The 26996-nt window shown below is 47.4% G+C and overlaps 1 protein-coding gene across 1 annotated transcript in view; it reads right to left on the minus strand.

Annotated features, from left to right (window-relative positions):
* Nucleotides 1-486: 486 nt before the first annotated feature.
* Nucleotides 487-26996, minus strand: part of GRB2 (growth factor receptor bound protein 2) — a 72483-nt gene continuing 45973 nt past the window's right edge. The window contains exons 3-6 of the mRNA XM_080826193.1: nt 12260-12357; nt 6123-6245; nt 3411-3579; nt 487-2635 (exon numbers count right to left, since the gene is read on the minus strand). Of these exons, the coding sequence (XP_080682319.1) occupies nt 2450-2635; nt 3411-3579; nt 6123-6245; nt 12260-12357 (576 nt within the window). The 3' untranslated portion in view covers nt 487-2449. The remainder of the gene's footprint in view (nt 2636-3410; nt 3580-6122; nt 6246-12259; nt 12358-26996) is intronic.

The following is a 26996-nucleotide window of genomic DNA, read 5'->3' on the forward strand; positions in this document are numbered from 1 at the left end:
AGCAGGATGGTGTCAGGTCAAGTTCCTTCTCACTGAGGTCATTGCAGAAAAGCGAAGTGACAACTACCACCCAAGTAGGGGCCCGTGGATGAGGTAGTACGACGCACTCTATTGACGAACTGGACCAAGAATGTCAGTGGGAATTCCTTGGATTTAGTTTCTGTCCACGCTCTCCCTAAACACCACCGTCTGGTCTACGCCAGCCGGCGCGGTGTGGTTAGGCCTGGCCTCAGCCACCATCTCCCAGCTCCCGAGGGCGCTGGCTGGGCGTCCACACTGTGAACAAGTCCCAGGGATTCCGATGAGCCGCCGAGTGTGGGCCGCGAGACTCTCGGGGCCCAGCAAGATCCACGTGCACCCCGGGGAGGTAGGCGAGTGGGAAAATAGGATACGGGAGTCCTGCCTAACACTTGACATGGCTTTCAGGTTTTTATTTTAAGTAAGGCGGAAGGGGAGGGGGCAGAAAAAAGAGAAAAGATACAGAGTGAAGAATTCACTGTATGTTTATTATTCACAGTTAATCACTACCTACCAAATGCTATCCGCGGAGTTAAAGGATTAAGTACATAGGTCTTTTCATTTAAACACTGATTTTTTTTTAAATATATACACACACGTCTTCGTTGAGCAAGGCTTCATGATATACACCAATTCCAAAATAAAACAATCAAATGGTCCAGGTGTAGAATGCCAGAGATTCCTTTTATCATCACCGAGGAAAGAAGCTACCAGAAAGGGAGCGAGCGGGTGGGCGCTCTGTCCTGAAGAACAGCTGCCTCCGGGGCCTGAGCACTCCGGGCTGAGTCCAGCTCCATAAGCAGAGTCCAGGGGAGACTCCAATCGACCACTTCAGAACCCAAAGGCCGTCACCAGCTCCCGGGGAGCCCCGTTTTTGTTGCGGGCAGGGGATCGGGAGGAGAAAGTTCACAGGCACGTCACTGCGAGGGACAAGCAGCTGACAAGGCGGAAGAGGAGCTCTGCGGTGGCCTTGGCCTTCCTACATTTGCCACTCGTCCTTCCCCAACCGTCCCTGCTTCACAGAGACACTTCCTTAGGGGGGGAAGGGGCAGCAGCTACAGACACAGCCCACTGCGGACGGAGCCTCGAAAACCCGGCCGCTGCCCGCACGCTGCCCTCGTGCTCACCCGGGCAGGCCAGGCAGGGGACACAGAAGATGAAAGCCATGAACGGATACCTCGGATTTTCAGAGCAAGAAAAATGAAAGCTCCCAGGCTCCACCCCAGTGTGGGAACACAGCATATAACCCGATCCGGTCAGAGAGCCACAGCTGAAGTCCCTTAGGCTTTCCTGTGTTTGAAACTTGCTGGCTCCAGGGTGTTTTCTCTGGGGGGCGCTGGAGCGGAGGAAGGGCAGGCAACAGCCGGGTTCGCAAGGTCAAGGGCTCTCATAGCCCCACGCAGCCAGATCCAGTCCGAGGTGGGAAGAGCTGGACAGAGCCGGACCATCTCCTCCTTCCCCAGCAGCTGCCGGCACCGCACCCCTGGGACAGCCACGGCGGACTCCAGAGGGCTGACACACATTAAAGCTGAACCTTAAAGACTCGTGGCTGAGAACGGGCGGACCGCCCGCACCCCTACCCGCGCCTGTCTTCTCCACCTGCTCTCCCCTCCCCCCGGGGGAGGACTATTTACACAGAGGAGGAGACAAATGGGCTGAAAAAGCTCCGGACTGTCTTTAACTTATTTTAAAACAAATAAAAAAACACCACTCGTAAGCAACTCTTGAAATAAGGAAAAAGGCACTAGGAAAAAACCAACATGCTCAGTAATGCCACGTGGAAGGGAAAACAATGTAGAAAAGAGACAAAGGTTTTTAGTTTGACTTTGTTCAGGAAGCCATGAGGGGTAACAGTCCTTCCTTTTGCCCCCGCTCCATTTCCAACTTTGTCGCAAGACCCTGGCGGCCGGGGACTGCCCCCCGCCCCCCGCCCCCCGCCCGGTCTGGCAGAAGCCACCCAGCAAGGGCGCCGGCCGCCCGCCCTCTCCTGTGTGTGCACGAGGAACCCAGCCACGGCTGTCCTTCCTTCAGCCACTGCGACTACAACAGACATTTTGCATAGAGAACATACCAGCCTGCTTGGTTTCTTTTCTTTTATTATTGGCATCAGCCAGGCCTATATGTGGCATTAGATGTCATGCACTGATGGACAGAAGAGGAAAAGGATGAAAAAGAGGACAAAGGAGAAACAGGAGCAGCGGTGAAAATGTCTAATAAAAACTCTTTTCTTAATTTATAGGTAAGTTTTGGCATTTTTATATCCAACGCCCCCTCCCACCCCTCCCAAAGTTCCAACCAAAGTGAGAGGGTCACCAGGTGACCCAGACAGGTGTTCTGAGCTCCCTCACAGGCTGCTGTTAAGGCAGCTCATGGGTTTAATTCTTTTGTGTTTTAAATTTTTCACTTTCTTTAAATAATCTCTTCTTGATTCTTAGACGTTCCGGTTCACAGGGGTGACGTAATTGCGAGGGAACATGCCGGTCTGCCCGTGGCAGGCCCCTTTCCACCAGTTGGGGTCTGAGTTATCCATGACGTGGATAAAGTCTCCCCGACGGAATCCCAGCTCTCCATCCTCCTGGGGATCAAAGTCAAAGAGGGCCTGGACGTACGTCGGTTGCTGCAGAAGAGGGGCGGGGAGAGAACACCTGCTCGGTCTCTGCTCACGGCCAGCCAGCCCCCTGCTGGGGGTGGGGACTGGTCACAAGAGCGCGACCGCCCTGTGCCGACTCCGAATGTTTCCTGAGACAACCTCCCATCCCGCCCCCCGCCCCCCGGGGCTGTTCATCTTTCCAGGTTCTCGGTCTACCCTACGTGGGAGCAGGCTACGTTCACCACGGCTCCCGACAGGCCAGAACGAGCTAGGGCTCGTCCCGCCACGGCGTGGAAGCGAGCGCGGTCCGTCAGGGAGGAACTTGGGAAACAGAAGTCAGACTCTGGTTTACAACCCCAGGCTTGGAAAAGGCTTCAGTTCCCATCGGTTTATTGCTTACGAAGTCCTTAAGGTTTTATGGAGTCGAAAGGTCAAGAGCTTGACTCCAGGCAGGCGGGGCTCCCCCTAACACAGCGCTGGGGCTGCAGGCACAGGAAGACAGGAACCTCACAAGCGAGGTTTGCCTCCGCACTTGCTCCCGGGGATACGACGGCGGAGGGCGTTAAAGACCGTTTTCCCACCGAGACACAGGTGGTACCTGGCAACGCACCGCCCTGGGAGGGCAGCCTCTGGGAAAGGCAAAACTGTTTTGTTTCAAACTACACACCCGTAACACAAACTACAGGCAATACTTTGAACAGTGAGCACAGAAGCCCCAGGACTCCTTCGAGGAGGCGCCTGCCTGCCCGAGGAGCTACTCTTAATTGCTGGAGATGATCCCGATCTCTCTGAGGAGGCTCACCTGTGGCACCTGTTCTATGTCCCGGAGGAATATCTGCTGGTTCCTGGAGACGGATGTCGATCTGTGATAATCTACCAGCTCGTTCAGAGAATTGAATTTCACCACCCAGAGGAAATACTTTCCCGCTCCATCTCGGAGCACCTTGAAGTGCTGCACGTCATTTCCAAACCTGGGGAGGGCAGAGAACACACACGAGGGCAGGTCAGAGGGCTCCGTCCATCAAATCAAGGAGGCGTCTTGTGAGAACTCGGATTCCGGCAACACTTCTCACGGCCCAAGGGGCCCTGGACTGCAGCACAACACGGCTCCCTGGCTGCAGTTAGGACACTGAGTGCCCCCGAGAGCCCTCCGGGGGACTGATGATTACCAGTGACAGTAGTAAGACTCCTTGCCAGAGAGGGAAACCCTGTCCATCAGGTCGATTCTGAAGATGTCTATAAAATAAAGAATGTCCTAACCTATGCCATGTCTCCACGCGCCCTGCACTGTACCAAGTCAAACAGAGTCTTATTCAAGGAAGAGTGTGACTTCATTAACTTTTTAAGCAAAAAACAAACTAAACAAACACCCATTAAAACCTTAGGTGATATTTAAAAGCTACAAGAGGTGGGACAGGAGGGAGAGCTAGGAGGGGACTGGACACACATTCAACAGCTCTGCTGCAACTGGGAGTACAGATCATGTTTTCCATTTAGGGATTTTAGTTCTACTCATGGGCGAAATGTCTCAGAATGGAACGTCGTGGGCCAATAAATACAAGAGGCCGAGGCACCCGGTGCCCCGAGAGGTTTCTCGATCACCGGGTAACACGCCTCTCCTTACACCGGCCCGCAGAAGTGGGATTGCAACTGAGAGCGGACCACCCCAGACAAGCCAGGCGAGGCTCTGCCTGTCCTGCTCGCTGCTGGGTCCTTGGCACGGATGCCAGTACCCAGGCCTCCAACAGCGCTCTATGAAGACACGTAAATGAAGGACATGCTATCTCCTCTCCTTCAGTCTTAAAGGGGGGAAGAAATGAAAAACTTCTTAAAAACCACCCAGTAGGTGGCAGCACTGGGCTTCAAGTAGGCGATCCCAAGTGTTAGAACCGGAGCTGCTTTTTCACGCAAATTCGAGTCTGCGGTGAGGAAGGCAGACACATCCACGCCACGCTTCTGGCCCCACAGAAGCCCACTCCCACAGCTGCCATGCAGACGGTTTCCACAAGGTGCACAGGGTCCCAGACAATGACCTGTTACCTGCCATGGTGTTTTCCATCACTGACTCCCATCCTGAGACTACAGAAACCTTTTAGAGACTGGATTCTGGAACCTCCTTTGAGAAGGTCTTTGTGTTGTTAAAGGTGGTAATGACATCTGTTTCAATAAACGCATGCACTTTTAAGTTTTTATTTGATAAAACGGAATAATGGTCTGGGAGCTCGCCAGCAGCTACCACATGAGCACGCGCAGTGACTGGTGTAATCAAGGCCTCCCCTGCTCGCTGCGGCCATCAGTCAATTCACTCGCGAGTAACTGCTTGTACTCCTCGTTCTGGACTGTTTTCCACTCGGGTCAGTGTGAAACATAAGGAAAACAGATGACAGATTCGCTTTAGTATTTTCATGCCGGGACTAAAAACTCACTTCTACTGGACACGTATCTGTGTGGTGTTGTGAATATGGCCTAAAACCGTCTCCCATACTTTCACTGAGAAAAAGAATATAAAAATTAAGTTTAAATCTACATTTCAAAAAACCTATACTGGTCCTAAGAGGAAACAAGATTAATTTTGAAAACGGAAAACTCTTTACATTGTGTGCAAATGGCAAATAAACTCTCTTATGGTCTTCATGTAAAAATAACCAATGTGAGCTATAACAGTGATCCGAATCTCCCCTCCCCCACCTTCAAGTTTTTAAATTCTAGTCCGTTAACATACAGTAGAATATTAGTTTCAGGAGTAGGATTTAGTGATTCATCACTTATATATAACACGCAGTGATCTGAGCTAGGGTTCCTGTGGTAATATATTAACTAGAAAGGATTGAGTCAAAACACATATGGAAATGACAATTTGATTAAAAATCCTTATTTCACAGATGAGAAGTGATGTGCTTGAAATCCTCAAAATTCCAATTTAGGTTCTCCACAGTTCCTGGGGTGGTAAACTCCCTGCCTTCCCCATTCCCTGCTTACCAGCTCCTCTGCACACTTTACCACTGGGGAAAGCAAAACACTCCCCCCACCCTTGTGGTAACCTTTTAAAGTTAAATTGAGAGGCCCAGGACGGTGGTGGAGGATTTAAGCAAGACATCTGGTAAAGGTCCCCAAAACCAGCTAAAAGGGTGACCAGTCATACCGACAGAAAGGGTGGCGGGGATCCCCTAGAAGCCAACTGAGGAAAGAGGCGTGTGCAAGTAGAGGGAGGGCACAGTGGAGGGTGGGGGGACAGGGACCGTGCGCTGCTACCTCAGTCAACCAACTGAAGACTGCTTCCACACGGGGACCGACACTCGGCACTGGAAGAATTAATTTTTAAGAGGAGCCAGAAATTACCATTTTACAATGTAATTTTTTTCCAGAAATTACTATTTTAATGTAAAATATTCCGCTTTGGTAAACCACTATTTAGGCTAAACCTCTACCGGTTGGCAACCTTTGGTGTGTGTAGCCAGACACAATTCCCATCAGCAGGGAGAGGCCTCCGGGGACCAGAGCGGGAAGTACTTACTTGACAGAGAGGGAGAAGTCCCCGGGGGCACTCTCACTCTCTCGGATGAGAAAGGCCCCGTCATGCCGCTGTTTGCTAAGCATTTCTTCTGCCTTGGCTCTGGGGATTTTGCCAAAAAACCACCTAAGGAAGGAAGACAAGCCAGTCAACATCTGCTTCCCCACAAAGAGACGGGATATCCAGCCTCCAAAATGTGAGCAACAGAACACTTCTTGCCAAAGGAAGGGGCCTCCCTTTTCACCCTCCAGTGTCAACACGTCCCACAAACCACTCAGTCAGCTTCTCTCTCGAGACACAGACCATCTCCCTTCAAACGCCCTTACCCTACCCTACTCTCCAGAAAGTGACTCATGAGCCATGACTGTGGGCCACTCTCCTTAAAGAGGAAGAAGCTTAAAGCTGGGCCTTCTGGGCCCAAGCCCACCAGGCTCCCCACTGACTCAGGGCACCGGGGAAAGCCCAGGTCTGACAGTATGAAGCACTGAAGAGCCATGGAAGAGACAGGCCTCTTCTCGCAGCCTTTTGACAGGGTCGAAGCTTTGCTGCGGTGGGATTGAAGTAAACAGAGGCAGGAAGCCGGAAGGCCCCGAAACTGGAGACGGGGCTACTTCTTATAACAGCCCGAGGTGAAGAGGTTCAGGCCTTGAGAGAGAAGCCTCTGCTGTCACAAAGGCAGATTTTGTGACATCCCTCGCGAGGCCTCTCTCTGCCATCACGCCCGGGGCTTCCAGGAGCCAGAAGCAACATCACAGCTTATCCTACACAGGGGAAGTTCGTTGCAAGACTCGGTTTTTTCACTGGAACAGGTTATAGGTTCTTCTGCTCCCATCGCGAATTCACCTTGGCCACAAGAGTGGGTGAATTCATGCAAAACTATGGGTGCAACTGGCCCGTGGAGGAGGAAGGGGAGGAGGTGGGGGGAGAAGAGGAGCAGGAAGGGTGAAAAAGCTTCAAGTCACAGCCGCTATTTCACATGAAAACCATGACTAACTACGATGGGTGAACTGCGAAAATAGTGTTCCCTCTTCCAATCTGTCTCTAAGCGCTGTTATTTTAAAAAGCAGTGATATTACTTATAGCTAATAAAGACCTATCTGGGGCGCCTGGGTGGCTCAGTCAGTTAAGTGTCCGACTCTTGGTTTTGGCTCAGGTTGTGGTCATGAGCTCGTGAGATTGAGCCCCAAGGCCCTGCATCTGGCTCTGTGCTCAGCAGGGAGTCTGTTCCCTACTCCCTGCACATTCTCTTTCTGCATCAATCAATAAATCTTTTTTAAGATTTTATTTATTTATCTGACAGAGAGAGAGGGAACACAAGCAGAGGGAGGGGGGAAGGGAGAGAGGCAGGCTCTCCACTGAGCAGGGAGCCCGATGTGGGCCTCGATCCCAAGACCCTGGGATCATGACCTGAGCCAAAGGCAGATGCTTACCAACTGAGCTACCCAGGCACCCCTCAATCAATAAATCTTAAAACAACAACAACAACAACAAAAAACCTCAAACAGAAAGAGGTGAGCTGCTAGTTAGGTCTGATCAGGAGCTGCCATGAATTGGATTAATCTTTAAACGTTCTTAAATGGACCTTCTTGTGTCTTTCTCACTTTGAGTACTACAAGGCCACCAGGCTGCTGAGTAGCTGCTAGGATCTAGCTTCTAGAAATAACCCAGAGACCAGCCCTCCAGTGCCTGGAAGTCAGGCCACACAAGAGAAATTACACATTGATACAACAGAACCATCTCCAACTAGGAAAGGCCGGCGATACTAAGACCACTGAGAGCTTTTCTATAGTAATCTCTAGAGCCTTCAAGTTTGCGATGCGCCCGCGGGCGGTAAGCGTGGTGGGGGCGGTAAAGTCACTCAGCAGCCGTTCTCTTCTCTCTTCCTCCCAAGCCCCCAAGATGTGCCCACCATGCAGGTATTTTCCTGTTTCCCCCCGTTCTAAAATAATGAATATGAATTTTAAAAACTGCCTAGATGTTCGGAAAGTGAAAAAAGACTCCCCCGCTGAGCAGCGAGTGCTGGCAGCTCTGCGCGGACCTCGGCCCCGGGGGCCGACGCGGACACGGCTGCAGGGCCTTCCGGCCTCCAGCTGCAGAGGAGCTCGGTTTTATTCTCAGTGAAAAAAGATAAACTTCAGTGCAATAGAGACGTTAAACTGGAACTTTCTGTGACAAGCCCCCAGACTGAAAAATAGAAAATTAGCTGCAGACCATTTTATTAAAGCCTTCTTTTGTATCTGTCTCCATTTTTACTAAATTCTGTCCCTCCTTCTCTTGAGGATGTCCCACAACAGAAAGGATACCCGCACCGCATGAAGAAGAGCGGTCCCTCTCCGTTAAGACATTTCAACAGCGATGAGTGTAACTACGTGGCCACAGTCAAAATTTTTAAAATCTTGAAAAGATGGGTTTGTACTACAACACAAATAGCAAAGGAGAAAGCTAACCGGAGGAGGTGGCTCATTTTCCAATTTAATTCTTCACGACATTCCACAGGCTTCCATCCATATGCACCCAGTGTGAAAAGCTCGGATGTGGACCCACCCCCAGCGCGCACGACAGTGTGTTCCAACACCAGCCGGTAACCGCTTCCTCGTCTGTGTTTAACTTGTTACCTCGAAAGCTGTATTAGGTCCTACTCCACTGGAGACTTCCCTCTTCCTAGCAAAAACTGAAGGTGGGGGGAGAGGAAGGAGAGAGGGAAGAGGGGCTTGGTGCTCTGCGCTCCCCCCGCCGCTACGGGAGGGACACGGACCCTGTACTTCTGGATGTCCAGTCACAGAGCAGTCCCGGAACACGACGGGCGCCCGCAAGGCCAACCACTCCGCAGGCCCATGGCCATGGTGCCTTCAGCAATACGGTTTCCTGTTTCAGAGCTTTGTGTGTGTGGGTGGGGGTACTCCCTGCCCTTCAGCTAGACTCTGCAAAAATCACCAGCACGGAAGCTCCCCTGGAGGCCTTCCCATCAACTCTTCTTCCAGAGTTCTATAGAGTGGACCTTTACAGAGGGTGAGGCAGGGCAAGAGTCTTCCTTGAGGGCTAACCCAGCAATCAGGCAACTGGGGCAGTAACCTGTGCTTTCGGGGGAAGGAGGCCTTTCCTGTGTTTTCTCAACAGTTGCATTCAAATGGCCTATGTCATTCCAAACAATCCGAAGGAAAACAAGGACACAGAGCCACGGGCATTTTATTTAATATAAACATTACAGAGTATGATATTCTGCTGAATTCCCTTTCAGCCTGGAAATACGAAAAATGAAAAGGAACTGAGGTTGATTTCCATTATTAATGGATCGAGTGCAGAAGCCAGCAACACTATGGGTCCTTGGCCCAAATATGTCCAGTTTCTGTATGGCCCACAATCTAAGACTTTTACAAAATTTTTCTTAAAAGATTTTATTTGAGAGAGAGAGAACATCAGAGGGGAGAGGGTCAGAGGGAGAAGCAGACTCCCTCCTGAGCAGGGAGCCCGATGTGGGACTCGATCCCAGGACCCCAGGATCATGACTTGAGCTAAAGGCAGTTGCTTAACCAACTGAGCCACCCAGGTGCCCTGACTTTTACAATTTTTTTTTTTATTTGACAGAGAGAGATCACAAGTAGGCAGAGAGGCAGGCAGAGGGGGGGGGGGGGAAGCAGGCTCCCCGCCGAGCAGAGAGCCTGATGTGGGGCTCGATCCCAGGACCCTGAGATCATGACCTGAGCTGAAGGCAGAGGTTTAACCCACTGAGCCACCCCGGTGCCCCAACTTAATAAATTTTTAAAGGGTTAATTTATTTTTTTTTAACGGTAGATAGATTATTTATTTAAGAGAGTGAGCGAGTGAGAGAGAAAAAGAGAGGGAGAGAGAGAGAAGCAGATTCCCTGTGGAGCAGGGAGCCCGATGTGGGGCTCGATCCCAGGGCTCCAGGATCATGACCCAAACCGAAGGCAGCTGCTTAACCCACTGAGACACCCAGGCATCCCTTAGAGGGTTATTTTTTAAAAATCCAAAAGAATACGTGAAATGACAGAGACTACATATGGTCCTCAAAGTCTAAAATATTTATCTTCTTGTCCTTTACGTACAGTTTAGCCAATGCTTCATCTATTTTGAGGACCGACTGAAGGAACAGATGTATATAGAATATCTGGTGTATTCGGACAGAGGGAGGAGCCACTGTATGATCCAGAGCCGCTCCCACTCCCAGGAACCGCTACCAACTGCCTCTCCCTGGGGAGCGCACTTCGTGATGCTGTCCATGAAAAGCCCACACAGTCCCCACAGCAAACACAGACACTAAGTGGCTACAAGAGTGCAAAGCTGTGCTTAGTACACTTCCCAGGACATCTGTGCTAGTCTTGTGTTCATCTTTTGGAGTTTCTTGGTTACTACCACGTGTGCCTACATTTTAGTAACCCGGGCATGATGTGTGTAAGCCCCTAATCTGGGCGTCTGGGTGGCTCAGCTGGTTAAGCATCTGCCTTTGGCTCAGGTCATGATCCTCAGTCCCAGGATCGAATCCTGCATCAGGATGGGGGTGGGGTGGGTCCCCCGTTCAGCAAGGAGTCTGCTTCTCCCTCTGACCTCTCCCCTCTCGCTCTCTCTCAAATAAATAAATAAAATCTTACAAAAAATAAACCCTCTAGTCTAGTGTTACAGGGACTTCAAATGAAGGGCATTATTAATCCACCGACAGGGGGCCAGGAATCCCTGCCACATACACCTTTGAAGATTTTTTATGCCTACTTAAAAAAAAAAAAAAAAAGTTATCAATTGGCTTAGATTTAATTGTCATGGTGGTAACCTCCAAAAGGGCAATGTACATGGGGAGAAACTCCTATATTGCTCTACGGTCTTCTACACTGTCTTTTACAAAGTGAACCAAATTCATAAATTACTGGCATTGAAATAAAAATACCAGAAGCTTTCTTAATTTTTAAGATAAAGAGGAATGAACTAGATGATCGAAGGCCCCTTTGAACTCTGTGACACTGAGCTGTGTACGAGCAGGTGCAGTTAAGATCTCTGTTCTGGAGGCTCCGGAGAAGAGAGAGGAAAGGCACACATTAGAGCAGTGACACTGAAGGAGAGGGACAAATGGGCTGCCACTCAAGGCGGGTCATGTCATCTAAAGGTCTTACTTATCGTTTGTGTTAAATTAAGTAGACAGAAACCACTGCTCCTCCTTGTCCCAACGACACTCTAGTCTGGGCACTGAGCCTCAGCTCCCTGACCCTTGAGGGACGGAAGGGACCGTCACTGAAGGAGGAGCAGGGCCAGAGAAGGAGGCGGAGGCTGCGGGTGAGAGGACGGTGGTCGGTAAGGGTTCTCACGGCCCCACCACATCAAGGGTTCCCACAGCCCCACCACGTCACATACCAATATAAACTGAGTGGGGGAGGGGATGTTCCAAGGGAGGAAGAAAAGAAAAAAGTTCCCTGCTCTCAACGGCCTGGGGTAGGAGATTATTTTGAATTCTCTGAAGTGGGAACCCTAAGTGGTAGGCAAGAATAGTAATTATAACAAGCATTTATTGAGAACCTATTATATTGCCAAGCACTGTGTTCTGGGGATACAAAGATTATTAAGACACAGTCCTATAGGGCAATCAAACATATCAACAAAACCATGTGATAAGTACACTTTCTAGGACTCAAAAAATGGAGAATTATGAAAGCTATCTGGCCTTAGGGGTTTTATGAAAAAGAATCACGGAAAGGCATTTCTATAGTTTTATTATTTGAAGATCACTGACAGCTATTATCAATCCAAGACATGTACTTTATTACATATTAGTATATAAACTATTGTTTTAAACGGAACAACTACTTCATTAAAGATCAGTCTAAAACATGCACCACTGGGGCACCGGTGTGGTTCAGTCAATTAAGTGTCTGACTCTTTGGCTCAGGTCATGATCACAGGGTCGTGAGACTGAGCCCCGCAGCGGGCTCTGTGCTGGGCAGGGAATATTATTATATCGTACTATTAACATGCAAAATCAACATGCCTTGTGAATTCTCTGGGAAGACAGAGTAAAAGGTATGACAACCATCCCAAGGACCTCAATTTTAAAAACGTTATAAATTAAAATAAAAACATTATTTGAAATAAGCAGATGGGTCTGACTCTTGGAAGACCAGTAGTGTCCAACTTACGGATGTGGTTTCATTTCTATATAATTCTTGGGAATGAAGCCGTCTTTCCCATTGAGTTCTGCCTTGTACCAGTTCTGATCACATTCTTCATTCAAAACCTAAAAAGAAATAAGGAGGGGGGAAATCAAATCATTTCCTTTTCACACTCTTAAAAAAGGCAGCCATTAAGACAATTATGTTGCCATTTAGGTTTGTTTGGTTCTCTGAAGTATGATCAGTTACATGATCCAAGACATCACATGACTTCAAACGACGAGCACATCAACTCTTACAGTTAAATTAAATTAAAAGTAAAAGTAAAAATAAAAGAAATGGTCTCTGAAAAAGAGAGTCTGACCCCCGAATCTCTAGCACTAACCCCTTGGTAGGAAAGCAGACGGGAGCAGGACAGGTGAAATGAAGTCTCGGAAAACCAGCAAGCGCTGGTGCTGGAGAATGAAGGGGGCCCCCCAGGGACTAAATAAGCGTGCTCTCTGCCGGGGGAGGCAGGGAGCAGCAGCTGCAGGGAGAGCTTCAAGACTTCTCTAGAGCTCCTCCGGGCCATCTTCAGGAGCACAGGGATCCAATCCCGGGTCAGCCACCAAACAGGTGTCCAGCTGCTGCTAGCAGGCACCACCCATCCATGTGTCCTCACACACAAAACGTATTCCAGCGAAAAAGCACTGCAAGTCCTACTCCACTTATGCTCAGGGTCACAATGGGCTTGAGTTAGGGAATGTTGGAAGCACAACCACTAGCCCAGTTCAGGGGGGAAGATCCAGAGACTATAAAACTGTAACACTGCATTCCCAGACTGGAAACACTCTCTACAAATGTGACATGACTACTCAAGGCTGTGTGTTAGCACATCAAACCCAGATTTGAAGTCCCAGACTGCTCCTCGTTACACGGATGGGCCAGGCCTGGATGTCACAGGGTAGTACAAGGAACAGAACAGGTGTAGTAGAAAAGCCGCCTCTGAATTCTAGATTTCTAACAAAAGGCAAAGGGCAGAAGGCATTTATTATTTCTGGCGGAGGGAGGGGCAGAGGGAGAAAGGAAGAGAGAGAATCTTAAGCAGGCTCCACGTCCAGCGCAGAGCCCAATGTGGAGCTCGATCTCACAACCCTGAGATCATGACCCGAGCTGAAATCAAGAGTCGGGACAGTCAACCAACTGAGCCACCCAGGTGCCCTAAGACTCTGCCCAGGCAGAGGCATTTTAAAAAGTTGGTGGCTTAAGAGAGAAAATAGAAATATGAGCCCAACTCAAAAGTGCTAAACACAAGAAAGTAGAGAGACCAGTGCAATGGCAGTTAATCTACACTATGCAACAAAGTTCTATAAGAAAGTTGGTAAAGTTCTTTTTAAGTTTATTTTTTTTTAGTAATCTCTACACCCAACGTGGGGCTTGAACTCATGACAGCAAGATGAAGAGTCACATGTTCTTCTGACTTAGCCAGCCAGGCGCCGCCAAGAAAGTTGATAAAATTCTTTACAAATGATTTATTCAGGAAACTGAATGACACCGTACTCTTTACCATATCAGAACTTGGACTGTTTCATCAGAATGCATGATGTGTAGGTAGGTACAGACAGTCCCTCACTTGCAATGGTTCAACTTACGATTTCTTGACTTTATGATGGTATAAAAGTGGTAAGCATTCAGTGGAAACTGTACTTCCAGTTTTTAATTTTGATAGTTCCCCGGGCTAGTAATACACCGTCCTGTGCTCACTCGTGATGCTGGGCGGCTGACCCAGGCAGCCATGGAACGGTCAAGAGCCGATGCACTGGCTGCTGTCCTGCCCCACAGCCGCTCTGCTTCTCACTCAGTAAATTACGTGAGACAGTCTATGCTTCATTTATGAAACAGGCTTTGTGTTAAATGATTTCGCCTAAATGGAGGTTACTCTAAGTGTTCTGATCCCATTTAAGGTAGACAAGGTTAAGCTATGGTGTTTCATAGGTTAGGGGTATATTAAATGCATTTTTTAAAGATCTGATTTATTTACTTATTTGGGGGTTGGGGGAGAGAGAGAGAGGAGCAGAAGGAGAGGCAGAGAATCCCAAGCAGACTCCACGCTCCAGCGTGGGGCCTGATCCCATGACTCCGAGATCACAGCCCAAGCTGAAACCAAGAACTGGACACTCAACTGACTGAGCCACCCAGGCGCTCTTAAAGCATTTTCGACTTATGATGGTTGTAAGTTGAAAATGGTTCGCAATGGCTAAAGTGGCAAATCCCGCAAAAGCTAATAAATGTGAATAGAGAGATCTGAGAAAAGAAAAAAACAAACAACACAGCTGCAGGTAAATCCCAGCAGTCTCAGTGATGAAAATTTGTCATTAGTTTTCCCTTTAAAAAAAAATCATTATACTTTATTAACTCCTGCAATGATATAACCAATATGTGTATCACCTGAGAGGCAGGGACCTCAGAATGGAGCTCATGGCTGTGCAGGTGTCACAGAAAACTCAACAGCATGAGAGCAAAGGAGAGATTTTAAAAGTTGCTTAAGGACAGTATTTTGTTCTCTACCAAAAAGAAGGGCTTGGGGCGCCTGGGTGGCTCAGTGGGTTAAAGCCTCTGCCTTCAGCTCAGGTCGTGATCCCAGGGTTTTGGGATCGAGCCCCATATTGGGCTCTCTGCTCAGCAGGGAACCTGCTTCCCTTCCTCACTCTCTGCCTACTTGTGATCGCTGTCAAATAAATAAATAAAATCTTAAAAAAAAAAAAAAAAAGGAAAGAAAGGCTTAAAGAAAAATGTGGCCTAGTACTCACCATCTAAAGCATTATCGTGTAATAACAATAGTGAACCTGTAGCCTTATGAAGAGTTTTTCAAAATGTCTTTAAAGGTCCTGAAATGGTGCGCTGTGTATCTTACGCTACAGATTTCTTGGAAGACAGAGTAGAGTCAGGCTGACAAGGAAGTGACTCAGGCCCATCTGGGCATCAAAACAGAGTAAGGTAACCACCTAGAAAAGACCAGTTTTAATTTGTGACCAACAACCTTGCAGAGGAGGGGAGAACTGTGATACTGCATGCTAGTTCATACAGCTGGGCGTTCTTATCACCTTTACTAAGATAGAAGCAAGCCCCCTAAAAATGCTCCCCTTAATATTATGGGGCAACATGCAGACTTGGCACCAAGTCAGAACGATGGTTTCTGCAGAACAAAAGTACCACCTGGTGTTCAGTACGCTTTTCTCCCCAGGAAGACGGGAAAATACGGAATTAATGCACTTAGTTTATTTTTAATGTACGTGAATAATTAAAATGTTGGTTCTCTGAAACATTGTAGTATCTAGAATATCACTTTACCAGGAAGTCAAAATTTGCTGTGCATGCCTCTAAACTTCTTTACTCTAGAACTTAAGAAGACTGGTTCTGCTGGAGGCAAAGCCCGGGAGAGCGCGTCCCTGCCAGCCTGGGCCACCCCGGGAGTCAGGCACCAGGCCTTCCCATCCAGCGGCTCCACTCACACATCAGCACAACATGCAAACTCTGCAGCTCCGATGACTTAACAGATACTTACACATTAAATTTTATTCAAATGTCTAAATGCTTAAAGCAGCAAAAGACACAAACTAACCCAAGTGAGGTCCAAGTGGAGCAGAGGAGGAGACGAGAAGCCCGAGAACCATGTGCGGGTGAGTCTGCGCCGACAGAGACTGTTCAGTTTCCTGCGGACTGACGTGAGCACCCATGTCTTCACGCGGAATTTAAAAAGCCTCATCAGAGTTCCGAGAACGAGGAAGTTCCATCTCCACTCCCCGTGATGGAAGGCACGCCACGCTTACTCTCTCATTCATTCCCCCTGAGCTGGGGCGGCACCCAACAACCAAATTTTCATTCAGTCTTGGACATCTCAGGAAATGTCTTTAGGTTTTACCCCACAGCTGCAGGTTCGATTCCAACCTTCATAGTCCCTCAAATTAGGACCTTGTAGCCACACAAAATCCTCTAGTTTAACGGAAGCAAGTTGATCAAGAAGATGAGATTATGAAAGGAGGAAGTGACAAGTTTCAGTGTCTTTTTTTTTCTTCTTGCAAAAAGACTGAAAATAATGTCAGAGCCCAAATCAGGAAGAGGCCTAAAAACGAGGAATGCTGTGAAGCTTATACAGGAAACTTAAAACTATTCCAGTCAATCAGGGCGCCTGAGTGGCTCAGTGGGTTTTAAGCCTCTGCCTTCAGCTCAGGTCATGTTCTCAGGGTCCTGGGATCAAGTCCCGCATCATGCTCTCTGCTCACTGGGAAGCCTGCTTCTTGCCCCTCCCCCCCCGCCCCCGCCTGCCTCTCTGCCTACTTGTGATCTCTGTCTGTCAAATAAATAAAGAAAATCTTTAAAAACAACAACAAGAACAAAGAACTATTCCAGTCAATGGAGGGGGACACAATGGAGGCACTGAGGTGTCAGTAATGCTGTATTTCTTTTTTTTTTTTAATTTTACTTTTTTGTTATTTTTTTTTAAAGATTTTATTTATTTATTTGACAGACAGAGATCACAAGTAGGCAGAGAGGCAGGCAGAGATAGAGGGAAGAAAGCAGGCTCCCCACCGAGCAGGGAGCCCGATGCAGGGCTCGATCCCAGGATGCTGGGACCAGGACCTGAGCTGAAGGCAGAGGCTTTAACCCACTGAGCCACCCAGGTGCCCCAGTAATGCTGTATTTCTTGACTGCATGCTGGCTACCTGGGTGTGTTCAGTTTATGAGAATTCACTGAACTGGATACTTAGGATCTGTGAACTTTTCTATATGTATATCATATTTCAACTAGAAGTTAAAAATACAGGGGCACCTGGCAGGCTCAGTTGGTGGAACATGTGACTCCTGATTTCAGGCTACGAGTTCAAGCCCCACACTGGGTGTAGAGATTACTTAAAAATAAAAATCTTTTTTTTTTTTTTAAGATTTTTATTTATTTATTTGACAGAGATCACAAGTAGGCAGAGAGGCAGGCGGGGTGGGGGAGAAGCAGGCTCCCCGCTGAGCAGAAAGCCTGACACAGGGCTCAAGCCAGGACCCTGAGATCGAGATCATGACCCAAGCCGAAGGCAGAGGCCTAAACCACTGAGCCACCCAGGTGCCCCTGAAAAATAAATTTTTTTTTTAAGATTTTATTTATTTATTTGACAGACTGAGATCACAAGTAGGCAGAGAGGCAGGCAGAGAGAGAGGAGGAAGCAGGCTCCCTGTTGAGCAGAGAGCCCGATGCGGGACTCAATCCCAGGACCCCGGGATCATGACATGAACTGAAAGCAGAGGCTTTAACCCACTGAGCCACCCAGGTTCCCGAAAAATAAAATCTTAAAAAAAAAAAAAAGTTAGAAATATTTCAGTCAAGAGAACATAGTAATATTCTGGTCCGCACATAAGAAAATCACACCAGGGCCTCCTCATATACCTTGGGTACAAACTTCACACTCCAAAAATACATAGGAAAGGAGGAAACAACACAGTGAGACTCCAGAAACCCCCAAAATGATAGCTTACTGTAACTATTCTATGGAGAAAAAATTTCCAGAAGTGATGCCTTTTTTACTGTGTGATTCTACTATGCTATATTATGTGATTTTGACAATATTCACCACTGCCCTCACTCTCAATCTGAGACCATTCTTAAAGCAATGCAAATTTCCATTTATACCAATAGGACGTCAAAGCTTTCCAAACAGTTAAGAAAAGAAAAGGGTCAAAGATTTAGGTCTCAGGTCCCTTATGATCCACCTGATCTGGATTCAAGGGGCTGAACACATAAGTTCAAATTCCAGTCTCAGCAGTCAACTAGGCAAATGATCCTTGTCTAAATTTTAGTTTTCCCCACCTAGAAAGTGGTGGTTAATACCTCCATCTCCCAGGGTTACTGAGATGATTAAGTAAGAAAATGTGATAAGCAGTGTAGCAATCAGTATAGCTGTCTTAGTGGACAAATTTACTTCACAACAATTAACTCTGACTTACACATGAAAATATTAGGTCAAACAAAAAGTGGCAATTTTGGAGAGGACTAAGTTCTACCTTCACTAAATCTGGTATCTTCAATGTAATGCTGTTCACGGACACCAACAGTATCCAAATTAAGAGGACTGGGATTCTTTGTTTTATTCTGAAAACACACCACCAGGAGACTCTGGGCTCACTTCAAAAAAGATTTTAAATGCAGAGTTCAAGGATTACAATAGCTAATTCCTTTCCCTGTCTCTTCTACACAGATACTGGGAGATAAGAACTGTACTTGATTTTCTACACAAATTATTGGAAAAGGATTCTTTTAGGAAAATGGTAGGTAAGTATTTTGTTTATAAATTGCTAGTTTGTTTAGATTGTAAATTGAATCATGGGGCTATTCTCTTGCATGAAAATTTCAGTTATCTGTAAATAAAAGAAATCACGACTTTTTTTTCTTTTTAAAGATTTTATTTATTTGACAGAGATCACAAGTAGGCAGAGAGGCAGGCAGAGAGAAAGAGAGAGGAGGAAACAGGCTCCCCACCAAGCGAGCCCTCTCTCACCAAGAGAGCCCAATTTGAGGCTTGATCCCAGGACCCTGAGATCATGACCTGAGCTGAAGGCAGAGGCTTTAACCCACTGAGCCACCCAGGCACCAGCCCCCCCCCTTTTTTTTAAAGAGTGGGGGTATGTGGAGGGGAGAGGAACAGAGGCAGAGGGAGAGTGAGAATCTCAAGCAGGCTCTGCGCACAGTGCAGAACCTTACATGAGGCCTGATTTCACAATCCCGAGATTACGACCTGAACCAATCAAGAGTTGGTTGCCTAATCCACTGAGCCACCCAGGTGCCTGAGAAATCATGATTTAAAAAAAAATAAATAAATATGGGGGCTTCTGGGTGGCTCAGTTGGTTAAGCATCTGACTTCAGCTCAGGTCATGATCTTGGGGTCCTGGGATCCAAAGCTCAGCAGGGAGTCTGTTTCTCCCTCTCCCTGTCTCTCCCCCTGCTTGTGCTCTAACAAAACAAAACAAAACAAAAAAACAAAATAAAGAAAAAGAGGGGCGCCTGGGAGGCTCAGTCAGTTAAGAGCCTGCCTTTGGCTCAGATCATGATCCCAGGGTCCTGTGCGGAAAGTCTGCTTCTCCACCTCCCTCTGCCCCTCCCCTCGCTTATGCTCTCTCTCACTCACACAGCCTCTCAAACAAATAAAATCTTAAAAATAAATAAATAAATAAAAATAAGAAATGTCAATTGGGATGTTGGCACCAAAAAATAAAAATAAATATGCAGTACAGTTATGGAGCAGTGGGCCAAGCCAAAATTTTATCAATGCGTAAAGCAACTTGCGTAAGAGCATTCATACATCAAAGATAATGAACAATTACATATTTAGGCTCCTACACATACCCTTCCCTCAAAGCCACTTATGTATGGTTCCTGCATTAAAGAAATCAACATAAGCCAGTGAGCTTCTCCTGCTCTTCAAGGCCAATCAATCCCACAAGAACAATACTGAAATACTGCCACGACCTGAAGACAGATTAAGAATCTGGTGATCCTACCATATTAATTCTGAGTTTGTTCTTTTTTTCTTTTTAAGATTTTATTTATTTATTTGACAGAGATTACAAATAGGTGGAGAGGCAGGCAGAGAGAGAGGAGGAAGCAAGCTCCCCGTGGAACAGAAAGCCCGATGTGGGGCTCAATCCCACGACCCTGGGATCATGACCTGAGCTGAAGGCAGAGGCTTTAAACCACTGAGCCACCCAGGCACCCCTTAACTCTGAGTTCTTAAAAAGGGAGAACACACAGGCACTTCTTAAAGACTTGAACCCCTTAAAAAAAAATGTGACAGGTCCCTAGCTAGGGTAACTGCACTGGGACAGCCATTTAAAAACGCACTGTCTTCAGCTGCCTGTTCCATATTTTACTGGAAACTGTCAGAAGGCTCTTCAACCTTACACCCCCTTAGCATGGATTACCGACCCGGTCTCAGACTGCACGGGTTCGGATTCACTGAACACTTCAGGTAAGTGCTTTACACATCACCGCCTCCGTCTGCTACAGGTTTTGCTCAAAGTGAAAACCATCTCAGTTGTGCTGCTTGTTCTACTGTGTGCCGAATCATGAAAAACACCCACGCTGCAGATAAGCTCTTCTGATTTTAACGACGAGATGCCCAACTTAAAGGCAGTTTAATAATTAAGATTCCTGGACCCACAGAAACCTTCAATTGTTTACTCAAGCACACAGAGAGCAACAATTCTCCAAGTTCACGCTGCCTGGCCAAGTCTTCAGGCTGAAGAACTACTTTTCAGTCAAGACACTTGACAGGCAGTCGGCCCTCAGACACCAGAACACTGAGAAGAAAGGAGATGCATTTATGAGGTTTTAAAACTCTCCTGGTTTTAGCAGATTTATGAATCTGTGTGTGAACAACATCAAATTACACTGCTTCTTTAAATGGTTTGAAGACAGGATGCCAGGCTGGCTCAGTGGATAGAGCATTCAACTTTAAAAAAAAAAAAGATTTTATTTATTTATTTGACAGAGAGAGAGATCACAGGTAGGCAGAGAGGGAGGCAGAGAGAGAGGGAGAAGCAGGCTCCCCGCTGAGCAGAAAGCCTGATGTGGGGCTTGTTCCCAGGACCCTGAGATCAGGACCTGAGCTGAAGACAGAGGCTTAGCCCACTGAGCCACCCAGGTGCCCCTAGAGCATTCAACTCTTGATCTCGGGGTGGTGAGTTCAAGCCCCATGATGGTTATATAGCTTAAAATAATAGTAATAAATGGTTTAAAGAAAGTCTTCATTAAAAAAAGTATTCATGTAACAGTATCAAAACAGGGGGGTACTTTACCCTATGGTGATGACCTCTCTCATTAAAGTGTAACATCTTGCCATGAAATGCTTTTTCAGTTTCTCTCTGAAATGAGTCTTTCCAGAAGATTCATTTCTTTGGGGATCAAAGAGTCTGAAATCCTTGACTGATGTCATTTTAGGAAAGGATTTCATTCATAAAGTAAGGAAATCCAATAGGCATTGTTAGTTAAGTCTACCTTCTGACCACTGGTGATACATGGTGAAAGCAGCTAGGTTTTGCCCTTTAAACAATTTTATTTTTTTAAAATATTTTATTTATTTATTTAAAGTAGGCTTCACATCCAGTGTGGAGTTTGAACTCAAGACCCCAAGATCAAGAGTAACCTGCTGCACTGACTGAGCCAGCCAGGCACTCCCTCCCCTCTTAAACAATTTTAAAAAGAAAAAAAAAAAAAAAAAGAAAAAAAAAGAGCAAAGGAAAAAAACCCACTCAAACGCCCAAATTTTTCACTAGTAACGATCACTTATCACTTCTATACTGGCACCTGAACCCCAGAAATAGTATTTTTTTTTAAATAAAGACAAGGATGTCATACATCCTGCTTTTTCTTTTAAAAAGATTTTATGTATGTATGTATGTATGTATGTATGTATGTATGTATCTGTCAGAGAGAGAGAGAGTGCACACAAGCAGGCAGAGTGGCAGGCACAGGCAGAGAGAGAAGCAGGCTCCCTGCCAAGCAAGGAGCCCAGTGCAGGACTTGATCTCAGGACCCCAGGATCATGACCTGAGCCAAAGGCAGCGGCTTAATGGACTGAGCCGCCCTGGCGTCCTGAGAAATAGTATTTTTTCCCCTGTTGCTCAAGCTACATCTCTGTACTCTTTCCGAGCAGCTGCTGTCCACAGGGATCAGTGTGTAAGGGGAACAGCATCCAATCAGTAGGCTGAGGGGCACCAAATGCCCAAGCATTAAGGCTGCACTGTTTGACCTCAATCTACTTAATGCCCCAAATCAGTGCGAATAGCACTGGTTTTCTCCGTAGGAAGTACCGAGCAGCGTCTTACCCAAACTGTCCTCGGTCTGGCGCTCCAGTTTTTCTCGTTGGGCCGACCCTACTTCATCTGCCTTCTCACACGCTAGTTCTCTCGGTTCAGTAGAGTAAGTCGGCTCAACAACTTCTAAACACGCTAGACTTCCAAGTGTTCCCTCTGGTTGGATTGTCCTTTTCCTTGTCTATTTGATAGGCTCCCAAGATTCAGTTCACAGCTCGCAACCACCTTGGTCAACTTCTCTGTTTCACCTTCATAGAATCTAATAGAGGATAACACTCCCTCGGACACCTGGTCTACCACCGCACTTGGTACTGGGTACGACTCGTGTGCTATGGTCCTCTCCTAAATTAAACTGCAAACACCCTGAAGCTGGCTCCGTGCCCAATTCCCACCTGTGGTCCCCACAGCTCTTAGAATGGTATCTAGTGTATTTTGAGGAACTGACTTGTATACGGGACTATGTCCTAAGTAATGCATACTGTATCCCAAAGCTAGCCGGGCCCAAGAACAAAGGCAGGAGCATGACACGCCGGCGTCGGACTCCTGATAAAAACAAGAGCCTCTCCAACAGACCTTAGTGAAAGAAGACTGTCATGAAAGTTAGTTTCCCCAAGGAGGGAGAGGCAAAGGAAAGCAGGTAACAGAACCAGGCAGTCAGCCCTGCTGTAATGTGAGCACCACTGCCCGCAGAATCCCATGTGGAGGTGTGCTAAATCCTTTCCACAAGACCACCTGCTTTTACCTGCTCCAAGATAAAAAGATACAAGGTGGGGAAAAGGGGATGGAAAGGCAGGTAAGGGAAATTTCAGTATGAAATGGATATAAGCAGGTGATGATTTGGGTGGAAGAGGGAGAAAGGTGGGGTAGCTCCTGCCCTGTCCACACTAATGCCTCCCAGCAGGGGAGCACTTCCCGGGAAGCAGAGATGCTTAGTTCAGTCTGCAAGTTTGACTTCTGACTGACTTTTGCAGGGTATTATTTTACAGCTACAACTCTTCCAGCAAAATTTTTACAAGAGACAGCCAGGAAGGGGCGCCTGACTTGCACTCAGGTCATGGTCTTGGGGTCCTGGGACTGACCCAAGCATCAAGCTCCGCATTCAGCAGGGAGTCTGTTTCTCCCTCTCCCACTGCCCTTTCCCCCACACCCAGCCCCTCTCTTAGGTAAATAAATAAAATCTTAGGGGAAAAAAAAAAAAAAGCCTGGAAGACCTTGGACTTTTCTTCTTTTCTTTTAAACCATTTTTTAAAAAGATTTTATTTATTTGAGAGAGAGTGCACATGAGTTGTGGTGGGGGAGGGGAGGAGCAGAGGGGGAGAGGGAGGGACAAGCAGACTCTGCACTGAGCATGGGGCCCATGCAGAGGCCCACGTGAGTCTCAATTTCGAGATCATGACCTGAGATGAAACCAGGACTGGGATATTCAACCAAGTGAGCTGCCCAGGTGCCACTAGGTCTTAGACTTTTCTATTCTTCCACAGAATGGCAGATAGGTTGATGTAGACAGAAAAATGATTAGACACACACTCACACACACAAAATGATTCTATTAAAAGCTCAGGATCACTAGTGCATTTTTAAAAAAATGTAAAACTTCGTTTAAAATATTTATACATGTAAAAAGATGAACAATTAAGAAGGCCTATCAAATTACAGGATATTTCTCTTTCTCTGAGAAAGAGTTAAGTACTCAAAAACCAAATCAGATACTTTCATCAACCTCTAAAGGCTCACTTGTCATTAAGAAAAGCCGCTCATGACATTTCAACAAAACAGGAAGGCAGTTCACACTTCTGTGATATTACTCCACCCAGATAAATCTGGGGGCAGTGAAACCTAAATGCACAGGCAATACCCCAAAATAAACTCTTTCTACCAAAGGGGTACTAAGAGTTTCCATTCAAAATAACTGTCTTTTGTGTTTTGTGACTCATGAAAGACGTATTTCATTGGTGTAGCTGATTGTTCAACAGAAGCGTAAAATACTCTCAGAATGTCAGAATTTCAACTGCAGGGAGTTGGGAGAGATGAGGGAGGGGGAGAAACAGAGAGAGCAGGGAATCTCAAGAGAGAAAATTCTGTGCGTTTGCAAAATTCAGCAATCATACGACGGCCTGCACCAGGCAAGTACTATGTCACAAGAGTGCCAAAGCCCTGAGCTAGGTAAGCTAAGGATACAGTTACACCCCCCAGAGAGCCGAGAGTTTAGTAAACTGCTAGGTGCAACACAGGGAGATGGCCGCCGGGAGAGAGGGTATTAACGCGTGCTATGGTAAGTACCAACTCAAGAGAAAATGCCTGTGGTTCCAAACACTGAAAGAAAAAGATCTGAGTCCGGGACATGGGGGGACACAGGAAAACTTCCCGGATGAAGTGTGAACTGGGTTACACTCTTGGTCCACACCTTTAGCTCTGCTCAGCCCATGCAGAGCCGTGAGGGCAAGAAACATGGCACACTTCCCCACTTGCTATCAAACAGATGGGGGACGGGTTATTCTCTTGGCCCCACTTGGCTGCCATTAACTAAATGACTGGTTAAGCGTCTTTAAGTTGAAAAGTAAAACCTTTACTAATGGTATCAGAATTTCCCAACCGGAAGTGACCAAAATAATCTCTACCTTTAACAATATATATTTATAAAAGATACTAACTTTGGCATATTGTTTACTGACAACAGAAGGCTTTCGATCTTGGGTCAATTTGTACAACCCTCTCTCCTCGAAGAACCAAACAAAATAAAAAAACAAGACGAGGCCAGAGCACAGGAGTTACTGTTTTCTAAGGATGGCACCAATACCACCCCCTGAGACCTACTTACTTCCTGCTGTTTGTTTCACCATAATAAATACAAGAGGAGACAGGAGCTCCCAGACCTCCCACCCAAGTCCAAAAAATTAATGACAATACAGTTTATTAAATTTCACTTAAGGCCTTAGTGATTCAAGATGTGCACCAGAGTCTACTGATTTACAGTCGTTCTGTGACCCCAGAGCCACCTCAGAAAACGTTAATTAGGACAGTCTGCCATCATCAGAAAGGGGTACTGGATAGGGTGGTAAGTCCCCACCTCCTGCTCCCACAGTGGAGGTGAGCACAGGCAGCCATGCAGCTCATTCCAATACTAAAGTGAAAATGTGGATTATTAAGTACAAAACTTAGGACACAAAACACAGGACCTAATCTAGTCGGGGATTTGGAAGAGGCAGTCAGAGTGACTCAGTTCCTCAACCCAGGAACCTGGTTCCTAGCTCTGGACACCATCCCACCCCCTGTGGTTTTTCAGAGAAACCCTGCCGACACCTGTAAACAGTCTCATTACCAAAGTCTCCTCAAATTAGCTGATTTAAGTGTGTCATGTATCTCCAACCAGGACCCCGACTGAAAGGACTCCCCAAATCAGTTGTATCTGTTCTTTGGACCTCATTAAGGAGACATTTCGCGATACAAAGGGACATTCGTTACGGGGCAAGGGGAATGCAAGAAGTATCCGAATTCTACCGACCGATGACCAACGGGCCTTGCTTCACGAGACCATTCTGAAGCGGCCAAATCGCTCCGCGCTGCGCACGATTCCAGCAGCTCTAGGGAGCTGGGAAAGGGAGCGAAGGCCGTGAGGGCTGCCGTCGGGTCGCCAGAGGGTCGGAGCAGCCGCCAGTGGCTCTCCTCCCCGCCTTGCGCGTTAGTGTTTACGGGTCCGCTACGGCGAAAATGTGGTGCTGGGAAGCGACACCGGGAATGGAAAACAAAAACAGAAACAAAACACGGTCCTGCCCTGAGAAGCATTTATGGGCTAAGGCGCTGCTGCCATAAACCGTGAGGGAACACGTAAAACGTGGCACAAGGGAAACTGCTGTGCTGATGTTTCTAGAAAATTCAGTTCCTGTTTGGGAACTACGAAAGGGGCAACTTCAAAGATCCAGGAATAGAGCAAGAGCCTCCAGGCAGAGCAACTCGGTACGTGAGAGAACATGGTAAGCAGACGAAGCTTCCCTTCTGTACTCGACCCGGGGCCGATAGAAGAGGGAGCCGCTGCTGCTCTACCGCACTTGCCTGCGGCCCCTGCCCGGCTACAAGGTGCTCTCCTGTGGCGCAGCGCTCCCGTGTGTGAACGACAGCTGGCTGGCGCTCCATCAAGCAGGCACCTCTCACCGGTGACCACTCTGGCGACGCTGCTGCACCTAAGAGCAGCTACTCCCTCCGCTGCCTCCGCCCCCCGCCGGAGTGTCGCGGGAGTGCAGGACAGTCCTGGAGTCCCGGCAATCTTCAGGGACCAGATTCCATGCAGGCGCGCCTGGATACCCAGATCAAGGGGCCCGTTCCAAGTCTTCTGTTTCTGTCACTCAGGTATTGGACAGATGGGCCTCTGTCTCCCCCTTCGCATGATCGTGTTCGCGAAGATGAGAACAAGTTAACACTCGGAGAGTGGTGGGATGGCACTGGCGGGAGTCGAAAAAGCTACACAGTTTTATGACAAGGAATTTGGCCATACACATTCAACATCTGAATTTTCATACCTACTAACCCAGTAATGCCTTTCTTAGGGCTCCATCCTGACAAAACAATCAAAGATGTATGCGAAGGTTCGGGGAGTAGACAGGAATGCAGCGGGTGCCCGTTCTGAGTTAGACACTGGCCAGGGATACAGTGACGAACTGACCCTTACTTGCACGGAGCTGACAGTGCGGGAGGTGAGGGAGCTGTAACTTCGGGGAGGCTAAATCACATGATGATTTAGGCGCTTCACAGGGCGCTTCACAGGAGAGCCCATCTTCGGAGACCTAGTCTCACTCTGCGCAGAGATGGGTGTCGAGGAAAGCACACCCGGGCAGTAACACTTCACCCGAAGCCTAAGTATGAAGACACGATTAGAGTGAGGAGAGAGAGGGGCGCCTGGGTGGCTCAGTGGGTTAAAGCCTCTGCCTTCGG

The sequence above is a fragment of the Martes martes genome, assembly GCF_963455335.1.
Source record: "Martes martes genome assembly, chromosome: 16".
Lineage (NCBI taxonomy): Eukaryota > Metazoa > Chordata > Mammalia > Carnivora > Mustelidae > Martes > Martes martes.